The 18292-nt window shown below is 35.4% G+C and overlaps 1 protein-coding gene across 1 annotated transcript in view; it reads right to left on the minus strand.

Moving 5' to 3' along the window:
* ITFG1 (integrin alpha FG-GAP repeat containing 1) overlaps positions 1 to 18292 on the minus strand; it is a 226241-nt gene that overhangs the window by 33579 nt on the left and 174370 nt on the right. Inside the window, exons 13-14 of the mRNA XM_056136673.1 lie at positions 15493 to 15536; positions 6861 to 6939 (exon numbers count right to left, since the gene is read on the minus strand). Coding sequence (XP_055992648.1) covers positions 6861 to 6939; positions 15493 to 15536 — 123 coding nt within the window. The remainder of the gene's footprint in view (positions 1 to 6860; positions 6940 to 15492; positions 15537 to 18292) is intronic.

The following is an 18292-nucleotide window of genomic DNA, read 5'->3' on the forward strand; positions in this document are numbered from 1 at the left end:
GAATTACTCCTTGTGGTGCTCGGGGATCATGTGGGATGCCGGGAACCATATGCAGATTGGCGATGTGCAAGGTAAACACCACCCACTGTACTATCACTCCAGTCCCTTATTTCATTCTTAGATTTCTTTAATGTGTACAGGATATGTTACAGGCACTGTACACAAATATTAAATTAGATCAATAGTATTAATGAAATAAATAACTTTAAGAAAATAACTTTGTACTAAATATACCTGCATAGTACACTGGAGTTGTTGATTTATAGCAACTTGTGGGATGACAAAACATTTGCTTACAAAGATCATAAAATAGACAAATGATATTCTTTCTCCTACTTTTTTAAAAGTTGTTATATGGTAGTTTTCCCTTCAGTATTAGGATTTATATTGACGTAACAATATACTAAAAATCAGTTTGTAAATAAGATTTACTGTCTTTGGTGGTGCTACCATTTCTGATTTGACATCTGTGTAGATGGGATTTCCAGTGGCTAAACAGTTAAGTAACTGGCAAACTTCTTAAATTTCCCAGATTTCCTGTTTATCTCGTAATTCATTCATGCATTTAACTTTCATAATTCTATCAAGAGGACATATTAGTTATTGCTTAGAGCTATCTAATTTTCCCTTTTCCCCCTCTCACTTTCAGTTGAAGAAAATCAATGCCACAGTAGCCAAGTCCCTATTCTTATTTTTGTCATTTGGTTATTTCTGTCAGATTGTAAGTTCATATGGAATTAAGGCAAATGAATGATGATTCTTCTTGGAATAATTCATTCTTTCACAGAAGAAGACTGTTACTAAGAAACCACGAAGGCACAATTCTTTTCATAATTTTTGACAAAATATTTCATTAAGTGTATTTCTCAAGCTGAAATTATTTGGCTGAGCTGTAAGTCTAAAACATGAGTAAAATAAAATGATACAGGAATAAAAATTTCCTTTTAAACAACCCTACTTTGAAGATACTTTCAGATATTATATTTATAAGAAATTACCAAAGTATATTTGATAGTGAAACTATTGATTAAAATGAAATGTCTAAAGTTAAAATTACAGAAAACTGTGGTTGTGTGCTACAAAAATAATGTTCCTTAAAATCTATTTACCATCAGTATGAATTTTTGACTTTTTGATCTAAAAATTGACCTTCAAAATTGGCTTTACTTGTACCATATGGCCACTCAAGCATCACTAATTCCTGAGTGCAGAGCCAGGTATAAATAATCCTTGAGCACTGCTGGGTGTGACCCTCCTTACCCTCCCCTCCAATTTTCTATTTTATAAGTTTTCTTATTAATCAAATACGTTTTGCCCTTCATACTAGAGGGCCATTGAGACAGTACAGAGGGTATGGTACTTGTCTATCCCTGGTTCCTCATGTGGTCTCCAAGCTACATCAAAAGTAAACTGAATGCAGAGCCAGGTGTAAGCACCTGGGTGTGGTCTCTAACCCTCCACCTAACCCCAAATTTTACATTAGAAGAGCTGGGAATTAATTCATTGATGATGTGGGGTTTTATTGGGTATTGCATTTATGACCATGTATGTAAGGCAAAAGCTCTACCACTAAGGTACGTCTCCTCCACATCATTCGCTCTTACCATACACTAACTGATATACATAATGAAATCTTTATAGAAAATAGAGGCTACTGATGTTTTTCTCAGATGTTAACAAGCAGTGACCACAGAAGACTAAAATAATTTTCTCTTTAGATTGAAATAGTACGGCCAAATAGGTGATATAAAGGGTAGAGAAACAGCCCTTAGTCTAGTATTACTTATAATTATATAAAACTTTTGAACAAAGCATACAACATTTTGCCAAAATGCTCATAAATTAAATTCATATTTTTTGGGGGTTCTGTTTTGGGGCCACACCTGGCTATGCTTAGTACTTATTCCTGACACTGCAATTGGGGATCACTTCTCATGGGGCTTGGGGATTAATTAGTAAAGTAAGCTCCCTACCAGCTACACACTATCACTCTGTCCCCTCATTTACTAAATTTTAAAAATATTATTAGGAATTTGGATACTCACTGCAGTTCTCTAGCTAATTTACAAGAGTAATAAACAAAATCTCGTATTAAAAGCCAAGAGACTAGCTCCTAAAATGCTCATGATTAACGCAGTTCAATTTCTTCCCACAGAAACCATTAGTTACTTAGAAAATTAATTACTTCTCTGTACTATAACTTTCTTTTTTTAAAAAATAATTTTTTAAAAGAATTGTGATTCACAAAGTCACTGATAGTGAAGGTTTAGGCATATAATAATTCAACACCAATCCCACCACCAAGATCAACTTCCCTCCACCAGTGTTCCCATTTCCTTTTCAATCCCTGGCACACGCCCTGCCTGTCAAACTGACGGGCACATTTCAAAGTTCCAGTGGTTGCAGCTTGGATCTCATGGTTTCAGTCTACTGCAATATTCTGATAACATGTGACTCACTGAACTGTGCTAAGGGAGTGCAGCAAGATCATCGAATATCTGGTTACATGGAAAAAAAAAGTCTATTTTCAGTGGGTATTTAGGCAAGGCCATGTTTTTAAAAAAGATAACTGTTATCTTTTATTCTTTCCCCCCCAACTTTTATAAAAGCACCATGGGTTATAAGTTTACTCATAGTTGGGTTTTTGACATATAATATTCCATCACCGATCTGCCAAGAGTGTCAATGTCCCTCCACCAGTGTTCCCAATTCCTGTTCCAACTTGACTTAAGTTTTGTTATTAAAGCCAGGGTTTAGTATTTCAGTGTTGTTGACTCTGTGGTTTGGATATTTATTTCTATCATACCTCAACACCACTGATGTACATGTATCCTTTTGACCCCTGGCCCTGTTGCTTCTCATCTATTTCTATTCCCTTTCTCCATTCACTCTATTTCTTTCCTTTTTCTTATACTCTGGGGCTAAGGGTGACCTAGACATACCTCTGTCCCCCCAAACCATTGTATTTCCTCACCCAGTTAGGCCAGGCTATTTTTGAATGAAACTAATGCAATTTCTATGGCAATACTTTCAAAATTTTTCTTTCATTTTTCTTTTTCTTTTTTTAAAAAACACAGCCCATAAACAAGCTATGATCTGTGTCATTATATGATGTGTACATACACCATATGTATACACACAAACTTTTGAAACTTTTCAAGAAACAACTCAACATTACAAAGTGTGGGACATGGTATACTCTACTTTCTTTTATTTGATTAAATAAAAAGTCCTAACCATAAAGTTAATTCCTTAACACGCTAATGAGTAGCTGCTCTATATAAGCAAACCATGATGGTCATCCCTGAAGTAGATAAATTGAGTCATCCTCTACAGTGAAAGTTCTTTATTTGTAGTGTAGGGTAGGAGTGGATGGTATGGTTTAACCTCATATAGTGCTTAACATTCAAACTAGGAACTTTTATTACTTAAATTTATTACTTAAAATTTGGGGCAGGTTATCTATGACAGCATTTTCTAAATCAATTAAATGCCACTTCCCTGTTAAGAACACAATTTAACCAAGAAATTTAGCAAATGTTTGATTTTCAAAGGCACAGTCTTCAATATATAATACATATGTATATATGTTTAGAAAATGTAAATGCTAGAAATACACAAGAAGTAATCAAAATCAAGATATAATCACATTTCTATATGTTTTACTTTTATATTTTGCTTTTTTGGCATAGAGGCTTAAATGGATCACCCAGGCAATGCTCAGGGGTCACTTCTAGGGTTTTCAGGGGATCATGTATGGTGTTGGCGACTGAACTAGACTCAACTGTTTGCAAAGCAAGCACTTTAACCCCTGTAATATGTTTACTGTCCCTACCTTTATGGTTTTGTTTTGAAGCCACACCCAGCTGTGCTTAGGGATCACTCCTGGTGCATTTGGGACCATATTGGTGCGGGGGATTAAACCTGTGTTGGTTGCATGCAAAGGTAACACCTTACCTGCTGCACTATCTCTCTGGCCCTCTGGCATATACATTAATATTTTTTCTACACAAATACATTCACACACATTGCATTATACTTGCAACTGTGTGTTCCTCAAGTAAATTTTCTTCATAGACATCTATTAGTTTCTTAAAATTATCTTGTAGACTAAAAATTTCCCTTCTTTAAAACAAAATTATTGAGGCACAAAGCTTACAAAGTTTGGCTTTCTCTTTGCTAGTGGATTCCTGTCTTTTCTGGTTCCTGTCACAAAACTGAGGAAGTAATCTGATTTCTGCATTTACCTTTTTGGTAGGTACTTCTACTTTTGCTTTTTGCTTAAATGACCTAGCAATCCCCAAATCACCTAAGGGTCATGCTTGGTCAAGCAGTGTCAGGCCGCCAGTTTGATACCAAAGGATATAGTATTGCTTCAGCCTGGCAGTACCGGGTGCAAAGCACTGTCAATGGTTGGGATCACCAGGGCTGGGTGCTGAGGGTACATGTGGTGAAAGGAGTCAAGCTCAAGACTTCTCACAGGTGAAGTCTCTCAACACGGATATAATTTCAGGGTAATATTTTTGATAGGAAGATTTTCTGTAAAAATTGATCTTTTGGAAAATTAAATTTCAGGTAGAAGTATGAGTTCAAGGGTCACAGGTTTTATCCCTGGCAACACATGGTCCATCAAACACTACTGGGAGCTACCTTTCAGCACAGAGACAATGGCAGTACCCAGACACTGGTGAGTGTGGACATAAAAACAAAACAACAGACAGAAAAAAAGTTTTAAGGGATTAAAAATAGAAAATTTAAAAACATACCATTTAGGAAATGAATCACTTGAAATCATAGTTCCTTGAAAGTTAACAAGTTATTGAATACTTACCCAGATTTTATAATAAAGTGAGAATTGTTCACTTAACATCACAAAAATAAAGGCACATATATTTTTACTATTGTATTTATACACTGTATTGAAAAATTAACAATGAAAGACTGTTTAAATAGTTATCGTATCAACATACAAAGGAAATTATGCATAGACATGGAAAGATTTAGACAACACGTGAGAAAAAAAAATCAGGACCATGGAACAGTGGTGGAAAGTTACTGATACTCTGGTAGTAGGCGTGCATATAACATTTCAAGTATTAAATAATAATATGGAAACTTGTAAATCATGATATCTCAATAAAAATAATTAGAAAACATCTGAAAAAAGTATAGGTAAAAATAATTTATTGTTATGATAAATTGTTTTGTGTATATTAAACTAGCATTGACTGAAAATCACCTGATTTTTTTAATTGTTTCAAAATATGTTAAGGGCTGTCCAGGCAGTGAGGTATGGGGAGAACTCTGGGGCAACACCCACTGATACCCTCTTACTTAGAACTAAAATTATATGCATTTTAAGTATAAAAAATTAAAGTATCAAAAGATAAAGTCGTTTGGTCCTGGAGCCTTTTAAGATAAAGTTTAACATGTATCTGAATAATAAGTGATTTATTAAAATCATCTAATCCTCATTTATGATTTTGTGAAGATATTATATTAAAAGTATTTGACTATAATCACGTTTGTCAATTTTTCTGGAATTTATTTTTCCTTTTTTTTGGCCCAGACCTATGATGTTCAGGGGTTGTTCTTGGCTCTGCACTCAGGAATCAATCCTGATGGGGCTCGGGGAACCACATGGGATACCAAGAACCAAACTGGGCCTGGTTTTGTGCAAGGCAAACACTTTACCTGTTGTATGATCCTTCTGGCACCTTCTTGAATACTTCAGGTGTTTTGGGTGTGTGTGTGTGGGGGGACACACACACACCCAGCAATGCTCAGGAGTTACTCCTGGCTCTGCACTAAGTAATCACGCCTGCCAGTGCTCAGCAGATCATATGGGATGCTGGGGATTGAATTCACGTCAGCCATGTGCAAGCAAGTGCCTTACCTGCTGTACAATCTCTTTGGCCTCAATGACCTCAATTTCTTGAATGTTTAAATAGGTTATTTTTCATGGAATGTTTCTGACTGAGCTACTATACCACTGTCTTAAAATTTATGATTGGCTAAAAAAGAAAATTCACTCTATTTGTTAAGTCATTGAATAAAAAGAGAATGTCAGAAGTCATTTCTTTTTGTTTTATACTGAACCATTAAAAACAAAGGAGTAATATAGTAACACTATAGTTCTTCAAGGCTGGGAATCTTAGAATTCTCAAAGATTCATATTAATATGTCAAGGTTGCTTTTCCTACTGAGCTGAAATGATCATAACTGGATTTATTGTGATGGTGGATCTCACCAATCAGCTGTCAAAAGCAGATACTCTGTTCAGTCTTATTTCCTTCATGTCTTGCTTGCATTTTCCTTCTATTTCTTATTCAAATGTATAATTTCATAGCCATAACAAAATATTCATTTATATTCCACACCTGAAAAAACTGAAGATTAGCCTAGATTGGATTCCTAAGTTTTACTTTTTCTAAAATGAGCTTAAATAATTCATCTCTTCACACTCTGATCAAGTAATTTAAGTAATTTCTCTCAATCTGTTGTTTCAACTGCAAAATAAGGATAATGACTTGATTACAAATAGTGATAAATGTGGAATTTATATAAATATATTTGTCACAGGGATATTTTGTAATTAATATAAAAATTGAAGATTATATAGTCTGAAAACATGACAATTTTATCATTGTTTGCCTTGCCAATGTATATCATTTATTTTATGTTTTAGTTTTGGGTCACACCTGGCAATGTTCAGGGCTTATTTCTGGCGGGGCTCAAGGTACCATTTGAGGTGCTAGAGATTGAACTTCGGTTGGTAATATGCAAGGCAAATGCTTTATCTGCTGTCATAGTATACCATTTAAAAGTTAATATTTTTATTATTATGTATGTAGTCTTACCGGAGCCATTTTTCAGATACCCATTTGCATCTACAGTTGTATACATGATATAAGGTCCAGGCTGATTTACTCCAAAGGGCTACAATAAAAAAGGTATAGTAAGTAAGTCTTAGAAAGAAATGAGTAATTTGAAGTCTTAGACAAATATTCTGCAAATAAAATATGCATATATATATATAGTTCTTACATAGAGTACAGACTTGGATAAATAAAGAAAAAAAATCTTTTAGTAGAAATTCTTTTTCTTGGGTTAGCAGTGAGTGAGGACTAAAATATAGAAAGCATAGTATCCAGCCCTTTGAACCATTCAATGCACTTCAGTAGGAAGTCTTTACCCTGTAAATGATTTCATAATTGCACTTATATAGTTTAGTATGTAAATGGGGATGGAGCGATAGTACAGCTGTAGGGCATTTGCCTTGCAAGCAGCCAACATGGCTGACTCTAGTTCGATTCCTCCGCCCCTTTCAGAGAGCTGGGCAAGCTACCGAGAGTATCTTGCCCGTACAGCAAAGCCTGGCAAACTACCCGTGACACATTCGATATGCCAAACACAGTAACAACAAGTCTCATGATGGAGACGTTACTGGTGACTGCTCAAGCAAATCCATGAACAACGGAATGACAGTGCTACAGTGCTACAGTATGTAAATGCAATTTCCAATAGATGTATTGGACATCTAGTGTTATCTCTTTTATTACATATGATTAAAAATAAATAAATAAGGCCCTCCCGTTGATCATCGATTTGCTCGAGCGGGCCCAGTAACGTCTCCATTGGAGACTTTGTTGTTACTGTGTCTGGCATATCGAATACTCTCGGTAGCTTGCCGGGCTCTCCGAGAGGGGCAGAGGAATCGAACTCGGGTCGGCCATGTTGGCCGCTTGTAAGGCGAACGCCCTACCCGCTGTGCTATCGCTCTAGCCCAGGAGTCCAGGAGTTCTGGGCTGTAGTGCGCTATGCCGATCGGGTGTCCGCACATATGATTATCTTATACAAAATTTACTACTTAGAATTTTAGATAGAATTGAGATGTAACAGTTTTATTACAACATTTCTGTTACATATAATACTGCTATTACCCTCTAGGATGGATTAGACAGTTTATACTTTCCTACTAAAATATTGAAATATATGAGTTTATCCACAATAATCACATTAGGATGAAAAGTACTGATGATTATTCCTACCATATTTCATCTCCTGCACTACATTTAGGAGATGAGGACATGATTTTTCAGTTAAAGAAAGCCTGATTGGTAGGGTTTAGATATAATGGTATATCTCTAATTTGGGTATTGTTTCCATTACTGTAACATTCTAAACTCCTTTAAAAATAATCTATTTTCCTTAGAAATCAAAGCTGATTAAACAGAACATAAACCACTGTTCACAGAAGGTATCCTGAGATGGCAAAATATTCCAGAAATGCTTTAAATACACCAGAACAGGAAAATGTACTGTTCCTCCCAGAGCAGTAGGAGAAGCTAGTGAAAGTATTTAGTCTTACTGTGTACCAGAAATTACTTTCCACCAGAATTACTCCTATTGACACCACAATTGCCTCACTGCTATTTTAAGATCTTTAAATCTATGTGCTTTCAACGAACATAAGAAAATAGGTTGCTATATGAATGGAGAAAGAAAAGGCTTTTTCTCTTTTATAAATACCATTTAATACCATATACAGATATTAACTCAAAATTAAAAACATGATTTAAGATATAATATTTAATCTTATATGAGGATTAATGACTGAAACCATAACATACATAGAAATTAAAATCGATGATACAATTCTGGTTATCAACCATAATGTAACCCTGGTTTCAAACTTCCATCCTAATAATATATACAGTTTTATATATTTGTTATGACAGGAAAACATTTATCATTTATGACAACATGAATAGAATATATTTGCTTGTTAAGTGAAATAAGTTAGCAAGAGAAAGATAAATACTGGAATACTGGTTGGTATTATTCAATAAAGAATCTAAGACTCTCTAGAATAGACAACAGTCAATGAAAAAAACCCTTAGATTCTGTCACAGATCTAGGGGGAGGAAGAAGTGGGGGGTATGCAGAGGCAAGGGATGGAAAGAAGGGATGTAGAAACAGTGATGGGGAGGGTACTGAAGCTTTGGAGGAAGGTGTGGTATATTATAAGACTACAGCATATATACTAACTCTGTTCTAAGCACATCTATAAACTCAAAGGAAAAAAATCAGTAAACATCAGTTTAAGGGGTGTATTATTCTTAATATTGAGAACACCATCATTTTCACTGTTGCCTACTCTTCCTCTTCCCCACGTTAAAACTGTCATTAGTTTACAATATTAGAGAATTTCAGGTGTACAACACTTCATAAAGTGTTCACTAATGGATTTACTATAGCTACCACCAAAATTTCAGACATGACGACCAAAATGAACTCTTTACCACCCATTCCGCCCACTCACTCACTACCCAAACAAAAGACAGGGCCCTGATGGATTCATTAGTGAATTCTTTCAAACCTTTAAAGATGACCTATTGCCAATATTTCTCAGTATCTTCCAGGAAATTGAAACAAATGCTTTTACTCTCAAACTATTTCTATAAAGCAAACATCACCCTGATGCCAAAAGCAGACAGAGGAACTACAAAAAAAGAATTATGGGCCAATATACTTGATGAACACAAATGCAGAGATCCTCAACAAAATACTAGCAAACAATACAGAAATTCATCAAAAAGATCATATACCATGATTGAGTAGGATTCATTTTGGAAATACAAGGATGGTTTAACATACATAAGTCAATTGACATAACATGCCATATCAATAAAAGAAAAAAAAACCCATGTGATCATATCAATAGATGCAGAGAAAACATTTGACAAGATGCAATACCCAGTCTTGAGAAAAACTCTCAACAAATTGGGAATTGAAGAAATTTTCCTCACTATAGTCAAAGCCATTTCTCATAAGCCAACAGAAAACATTATGGGGAAAAACTAAAAACTTTTCGTAAAGATGAGACACAAGGTAAGATGCCCACTCTAGCCACTTCTATTCAATATAGTATTAGAAGTATATTTACCATAGCAATTAGGCAAGAAAAAAATATCAAGAGCATTCAAAAAGGAAAGGAAGAAGTCAAGTTCTCACTATTTGCAGGTGACATGATAATATTTTGGAAATCCTAGACTTCAATAAAGAACTCCTAGAAACAATAGATTTGTATAGCAAAGTGGCATGCTACAAAATAAATACACAAAGTTCACAGATTTTCTACATACAAATAATAAAACTGAAAAAAGATATTAAAAAAAATTCAGTTCAAAAAATGCCACAGAAAATCAAGTACCTCAGAACCAGCTTAATTAAAAGAGGTTAAGGAAAGACCTATACAAAGAAAATTACAAAACACTACAAGAAATAAAAAAAGAAATGGAAACACATCACCTGTTCATGATTTGGGGGCTTAACATCATCAAAAAGACAATACCCTGCAAAGCACTGCACAGACTGAATGCAGTCCCTTATAAGGATACCCATGCCATTAAAAAAAAAAAGAAATTGATCTAACACTTTTGAAATTAGAATAAAACAATAAACCCTCCCGAATAGCTAATGTAGTCCATGGGAAAATGGAGTTGGGAGGCATCACTTTCCCCAATTTCAAACTGTACTACAAATAGGTAGCAATTAAACACATGGTATTGGAATAAAGACAGATACTCAGATCAATGGAGTAGACTTGAATATCCTGAGAGAGACCCTCAGGTATCACTAATAATCACTAATACTCCGTTGTTCATCAATTCGCTCGAGTGGGCCCAGTAACGTTTCCATTTGTCCCTGTCACGTGCTAGTGTAGCCCAATGAAATATGGGGGCTACCTCAGGATCAGGGGAATGAGGGCCATTCATTGTTACTGTTTTTGACATATCGAGCACGCCACAGTTAGCTTGTCAGGCTCTGCCGTGCAGATGGAATACTCTGGGTAGCTTGCTGGGCTCTCCGAGAGGGATGGAAGCTTTTGGGGCAGTCTCTAATCACCTTTACAGGTGTTCCTAGTCAGGCATATAGGCAGGTATGATACTCTCAGTAGCCTGCTGGGTTCTCTGAGAGTGAGAACTAGAGAATAAGAGGTCTGATTCTTTGATAACCAAGCTTCTGGGAGCTTGGTTTTATAGTCTCTGGATGGCTGTTGATGGGGTTACATGGCAGTTGGTGGGTGTAACTGTCTAGCTACTGGAAGGTGGGGGAGCTGGGTGGAGAAGGCCCAGTCCCAAACAGAGCAGGCTTGGAGATCTCAGCCCTGGGTCCCGCACACGTGGGTTGCTCTATCAGTTCCTCATCCAAGCATGTGGAGAGTGATCTTAGCATGGCTTTGGCTGGGTCCCAGAGGTCTTCAGCTGTTGGGGTTCTGCTCAGGGCAGAGAAGGAAACTTAATCCGCCCTCCTCCAAGGGGCCCTCAGGTATATAATTAGTTAATCTTTGAAAAAGGAGCAAATACAAAGCTGAGCAAAGAAAGCCTCTTCACCAAGTGGTGCTGGGACAAATGGTGCGCTATATGCAATATAAAAGACTCAGTTATCTTTCTAACACCATTCACAAAAATCAAATGAAAATGGATTAGAGACCTTGACATCAGACCTGAATTTTTAAGGCACACAGAAGAAAACGTAGGCATTATTCTCTATGATATTGAAGCTAAAGGTATCTTCAAGGGTGAAACACCTCTGATCAAGTAAGTGGAAGCAAAGATAAACAAATGGGACTGCATTAAGCTAAAAAGTTTCTGCACGACAAAGGAGACAATGACCATAATACAAAGACAGCTCAAAGAATAGGAAAAATTACTTACCCAACACCCATTGGATAAGGGTGAGTATCAAAGATATATAAATAACACCCATTGGATAAGGGTGAATATCAAAGATATGTAAATAACACCCATTGGATAAGGGTGAATATCAAAGATATATAAATCACTAGTAGCACTTTACGAGAAAAAAAAAACATGCAACCCCATCAAAAAATGGAGAGAAGAGATGAACACACTTCCTCAAAAGAAGAAATACAAATGGTCAAAAGGCACATGAAAAAGTGCTCTACAATATTAATTATCAGTGAGATGCAAATCAAAACAATGATTTATCATCTCGTGCACACATCAAAAAGATCAAGAACATCCAGTGCTATGGCAGATGCGGGAGAAAAAGGGACTCTCATTCATTGTTGGTGGGAATGCTTCAGGGTACAGCCTTTTTGAAAGACAATATGAGCATTCCTCAAAAAATTAGAAATTGAATTTCGATATGATCCAGCAATCTTGCTCCTGAAAAATATACCCTCTGGACCTAAAACAATGCAGAAAAGCCACCTGCATTTCTATGTGCATTGCAGCACTATTCACAATAGCCAGAACCTGGAAATAATCCAAAGGCCCCAGAACAGATGCCTGAATAAAGAAATGAAGGTACAGCTATTCAATGTAATACTATGCAGATGCCAGGAAAAATGAAGTCATGAAATTTGCTTATAAATGAATGGACATGGAGAATATCATGCTGTGTGAAATGGTTCAGAGGGAGAGGGACAAACAATGATTGAACTCATTTGTAGTATATTAAAAAAACAGCATGTGAATAATATCCAAAGATAGGTGAAACAAATACCAGGATGACTGGTTTATGGTAGAAAGCTTATCACAAAGGGAAAGTTAGAACTGAGAAGGGACCATCGTGGCAACGACAGTTAGAAATGATCACTCAGGACAAAAAGAGTTATCTGAAAAGGAGGTAAGGTGATTTGCATGATACCCAGTCAGTAACAATATTGTACACCAGAGAGAGAGAGAGAGAGAGAGAGAGAGAGAGAGAGAGAAAAGAAAAGTATCTGCTACAGAGCATAGAGGCAGGCTGTAGAGGCAGAGTGGGGTGGTGGTGGGTGGGAGTGAATCTGGTGACATTGGTGACAGGAAATGTGCACTGGTGAAAGGATCATTGGAACATTGTATGACTGATACTCAACCATGAACAACTTTGTAACTGTATATCTCACAGTGATTCAATTAAAAACATTAAAAAAGAAAAATAAAATACTAGATTTCAGTCTTACAGTGTTCAATATGATACAGATGAAGGTTCAAAGTTCAGGAGAGATGGGTGAAAAATAGATTTGGGATTAATCAATCAATAAATGATAAAGTCAGGGAAGAATCTAAGATGACTGAAAGAGCAGATGAGAATGGAACACTAAGCAACACAAAACATTAAAGGATATTAAAGTCTACAGAGGTAGCTGAAGGATAGCCAATAGTGGCAGAAGCAAAACAATGAAAAAATATGTAAGAGAAACCTAAGAAAGAAAATGTTCCTAGGAGAGAGGTCTGCAGTATTAAATACAGTTCACTGGCCATGAGGATATCACAATAGCATAAGGATATGGAATTGAGAATTGAAAAGAACCAATTTTAAGAAGTCTCGCGGAGAAAAAAAAAGAGTTGAGTAGTAAAAGGAGCGAGAGCATATATGGTTTGGAAAGATACATGTTTCTGCATATATAGATGAAATCTGGGCAGCCTTTTTCTAGTTTAGTTTAGATCACCTGGCTTCAATAGTGTTAAAATGTTTATGGTTTGATGTACACAGCTACTGGTACCTCACCACCACTTGAGTGATGGTCTGGGTAATACTGTAAGAAAGGCACCAACAGAGAACTTAATACAAAGACCAGACAAAATAATATACAGTACCTTATGGTGGTTAAAAATAATAAATAAGTGATGGTTGATGTATGTTAACTAAACATATAAGAGTGGGCTGGTATGGGTCAAAAATCTTATGATCTTAAAATTGAAAGGCAGAGAAACAAGAGTGAAAGGGTTGGCAAAAGGGTTGCGGGCACAGAACTGGTTGTATTGAAATCTCAAAAGCTGGTAAGGACAATTAGGTATAGATAACACTTGAATAGATAAGTTAATATTTAAACTGATTAGTCACATCTATACTTAATATATATATTTTTCAAGAGAACTGTTTTTAGAGAAAAGCAGTTTTGGACCACAGCAATTGAGTGGGAAGTACAGAGTTCCCACATATATTCTCCACTTTCTTATTTATAGCCTTTTCCAATACACACCTTCAGTTTTACAATTTTACAATGATAAACATATGGGTTTGATATAGCTTTCAGATGCATCTATAATGAATGCAATGGTCCTCTCTCTAGAACCTTCTTTCAAGTTGAAACAACTTTAGCTATCCCAAGTGTTGACTGCTGATAGTTTATTGCTGGATTTTACCTAGAAACTGCTCTCAGTCAAAGGGAGCTGGTACCAGTAAATCAAAATCCCTTCCAGAGTTTTTGGAACAAAACAAAAACTGCCTGCAAGCAGTTTTGTTCGATGCAGGAATCAAACGCTGACCTGTGTACTTCATCTTGATTCATATTTGAAGTCTTCTAGTTTCACAGTTCACTATCCCTCTACTAATCCAGCTTCCATTATTACTTTCATGTGTTGCTCCCAAGTTAAGTTTAGATTTAATCAACGCACACATTTCTGGATGAAGTTCTATTTCTTCATTTCTTAAGTACAGTATGTTTCCTAGTAATACTAAAACAATGGGCTGGAGTGATAGCACAGCCGGTAGGGCTTTTGCCTTGCAGGCAGCCGGCCCAGGTTCAATTCTACTTCCCCTCTCGGAGAGCCTAGCAAGCTACTGAGAGTATCCTGCCCCCAGCGCAAAGCCTGGCAAGCTACCCGTGGCATATTCGATATGCCAAAAATAGTAACAACAAGTTTCACAATGGAGATGTTACTGGTGCCCACTCGAGCAAACTGATCAACAACGGGATGACAGTGCTATAGTGCTACTAAAACAATAGTAAAAGCATTTTGTAATGTAGTCCTTCAATGGAGTAGTATAGCAAAAAATTATATAATCAGGGCACCCATTTTGGATTCTAGTTTCACTACTTAATAATCTTTAATTTTAGGAAATTTCATTTCTCTGAGCCTAGGTTTCCTCATTTTTAAGTAAGGGTTACTGTGAAAATCCAAGTAAGGACAGACTAGTACATATATTCATTCAAATGTAATATTTTTATTACTGATGTAAACTGTAAATAAAGCAATTTTTTACACGTTCCTATTGCAAAACATGTTCTATTAGACAACAAGGTTAAACTGAAAAAAAAAAATAAGATTATATAAAAATAAAATTCAATGGGCTTCCCCTAGATACTTGATGGATGGTGTGCTTTTTACTAGTTATGCAAAAGTGGCATGCTTATAGACCTTAAGGAACTATTATGAAAAAGCATGGAATATTAACAGATAAATGTAGTATGACATGTTCCAAAATTGCAGTAGGATGCCCAAAAATAATGGTAGAGGTCATCATTTCTTCAAGGGTATAAGAAAAGTTTTCATAAGTAAGGTCACCCTTGAGGTGAGAATTTTCTTAGAAAAAATATTTTACTATCAGTAAAGTTTTCTTGAGCACTGGAGGATATGTCAGTCACTTCTAAAGTATAATAAAACATTAGCTGGAAATCTATAATAATTATTTTTGTATCATGCAGAGGATTTTTCACAAAAAGTATATGTTAGAGTCAAGTTTACTCACTGTTATCTTACGAGGACAGTCATTAGAACAGAGACCACTAAGAACTGTGGAAAGATAAAAAACAGTATTATTACTATTATAAGTTTCTATTTAAAGTAAGCTCTAATTTCTCCTCAAATCTATTAATATAATTTCTGTTGTTCACTTATACCAATATTTAAAAATATTTTATTAAGTAAAGATGCTGCAGTTTTGTGAAATACATAAGTAAAATAACTGACTATGAATATGTAATAACAGATCTATTGGTGGTTACTTTTTCTAACTGTTTAAACTATAAGGATAAGTCAGTATCTGACATGTTAGTGCCAAGTAAAAACTAATACATATGTATACCGAACAACAAACAAACAAAAAACCCAAATAGAACATTTAGCACTTTATATTCAAACAAGACTTTTCAATTATGTAGACAAAATTTTTGACTAAAATGTTTTGGGGACACTTGATAGATATTATAGAGAATATACCAATAAAATAAAATATATATATTCTACAGCCACCAAAAAAGTAAAGGTTAGAATATCTGGATTTTCTTTAAGTAACATAATTTTAAAACATAATTATATTGCCACTTCTTGTAAAATAAGAAAATAAAGAAACCATATGAGAAAATAATTGTGTGCTATTAAATATTCTGTATGTTAAAAGTAAAGATAACTGATAACAGGGAAGCAGTATTTGCCCACTCTAAACTAGATGGTAGGCATTATGCTCCAACTGAAAATATCTCATAGTCAACAAGGCTTATTCACTGGTAACTACAAATCACTATTAAGAGAAACAGAAGACACAGTGAAATAATATATTCCATATATTCCTTATCAGATGAGAAGAATTAATACCATTAAAATAAGCTTCCTAGTCAAAGCAATATACAGATTAAATGCAATCATTACCAAAAATTTCATGACATTTCTAAAGGGCATTGAACAAATATTGCTAAAACTGGTGTATGTGGCTGACCCAGGACCAATCCTTGGCACTGCATATGCTCTTCTGAGCTCCTGAAACAATCCTTAGCACAGAGTTGGGGCTAAGGCCTGAGCACTTTCAGGTGTGGTGTAAAAGCAAAGAAACAAAAACAAACACAAATTTAAAAACTGAAAACAAAAGCCAAAAAACTGATGAGGTTGGAGAATAGCACAGCAGGTAAGGCGCTTGCCTTGTACATGGCAGACCTGAGTTTGATCCTGGGCATCACCTATGGTCCCAGAGTATACCTGGAGTAATCCTGGATCCCTGAGTCAAGAATAAGCTCTGAGCACAGCTGGGTGTGGCTTCAAAACCAAACCAAACCAACAACAACCTCCTAAAAGCCCCAAACCAAAAACAAACAAACAAACAAACAAACAAAATGCCTGGTACAAAAATAAAAGCAAACTCTCTGACCAGTGGAATAGAATTGAAAGCTCAGAGAAAGAGCCTCACTTTTGTGTGATAATCTAATTTATGACAAAGTAGCTAGATGCATGAAGTGGAGCAAGGAAATTTCTTTTAACAGATGAAAATAAAGATTAGCTCCATGGGGAAATAAAAAGAATTTTGATCCCTATCTTATACCATATACAAATTGGACCAAACACCTTGATATTAGGCCCCAATTTTTATAATACATCAAGGAAAACACAGGCAAAATGCTCAGTAATAACTTCAGAGGCATATTTAATGATTTGACAACACTGGCTCAGAAAATAGAAGAAAAAAATAAAGAAACGGGACTACATCAAATCACAAAATTCAAAAACAGTAATACAAAAAACTCACTGAAAAAATGGGGTGAGGAGATGACCAACAGGATTATGTAAAGGGATTCATCATCACTGATTATCAGGGAAATGCAAACAAACGAGATCACACCTCACACCAGTGAGAATGGCCTACTTCAAAACTTTATTTTTCTTTTGCAATTCTAATAACAACTGAGAAAAGGTGTTAAAATACAGAGAATTTATTATTAAAAAGGACAAGTTAATAGGACATATATGTATATAATTCTAGCCTTCTTTTGGTCCTGTTTTACAAATGTGAACTTTTCTTCTTTATTTTTTCACTGTTTTTTGAATTTTCGTTCCTTTTTAAAATTTTTAATTTATTTATATTTTTAAAAATTGAATCACTGTGAGATACACAGTTACAAGGTTGCTCATGATTGGGTTTTAGTCATACAATGTTCTAATACCCAACCCTTCACCATAGTATATTTCTTATCACCAGTGTCCCCAGTTTCCCTCCTGGCACACTTTCCCTCCCTCTACCCACCCTTCGTCTCTCTCTCTCTCTCTCTCTCTCTCTCTCTCTCTCTCTTTCTCTCTCTCTCTCTCTCTCTCTCTCTCTCTCTCTCTCTCTCTGTCTCTCTCCTTCTGTTCTAGGCATTATGGTTTGCAATATAGGTACTGAGAGGTTATCATGTATATCCCTTTACCTACTTTCAGGATTCAGTTCTTGTCCAGAGTTGTCATTTCTAACTATCATTGTCTTATCGGTCCCTTCTCTGTGAACTTCTTAAAGGTAATGTTGTTTCTTTAGGTTTTTATGTATTTCTCTATGCTGTTCATTTAAAGTAACATTAAATCTTTTTCTACTATTTGATTTTAACTGCACCAATCTAGTTTTTGAACTTTAAAGATTTTTAAGAATTTCATAAGCTTTAGAAAATTGTAAGAATTTGTATAATATAAAAGACAATACACTTTCATGGTAACATAATACCCTTGAAATTACTTGAGCTTTGAGAATGCTTTATATATCTTGAATATTAAACAACAAAAAACTTGGATTACATAACTACCATTACTGA

This window comes from Sorex fumeus, unplaced genomic scaffold (genome assembly GCF_029834395.1).
Source record: "Sorex fumeus unplaced genomic scaffold, SorFum_2.1 ptg000122l, whole genome shotgun sequence".
Taxonomy (NCBI): Eukaryota; Metazoa; Chordata; class Mammalia; order Eulipotyphla; family Soricidae; genus Sorex; species Sorex fumeus.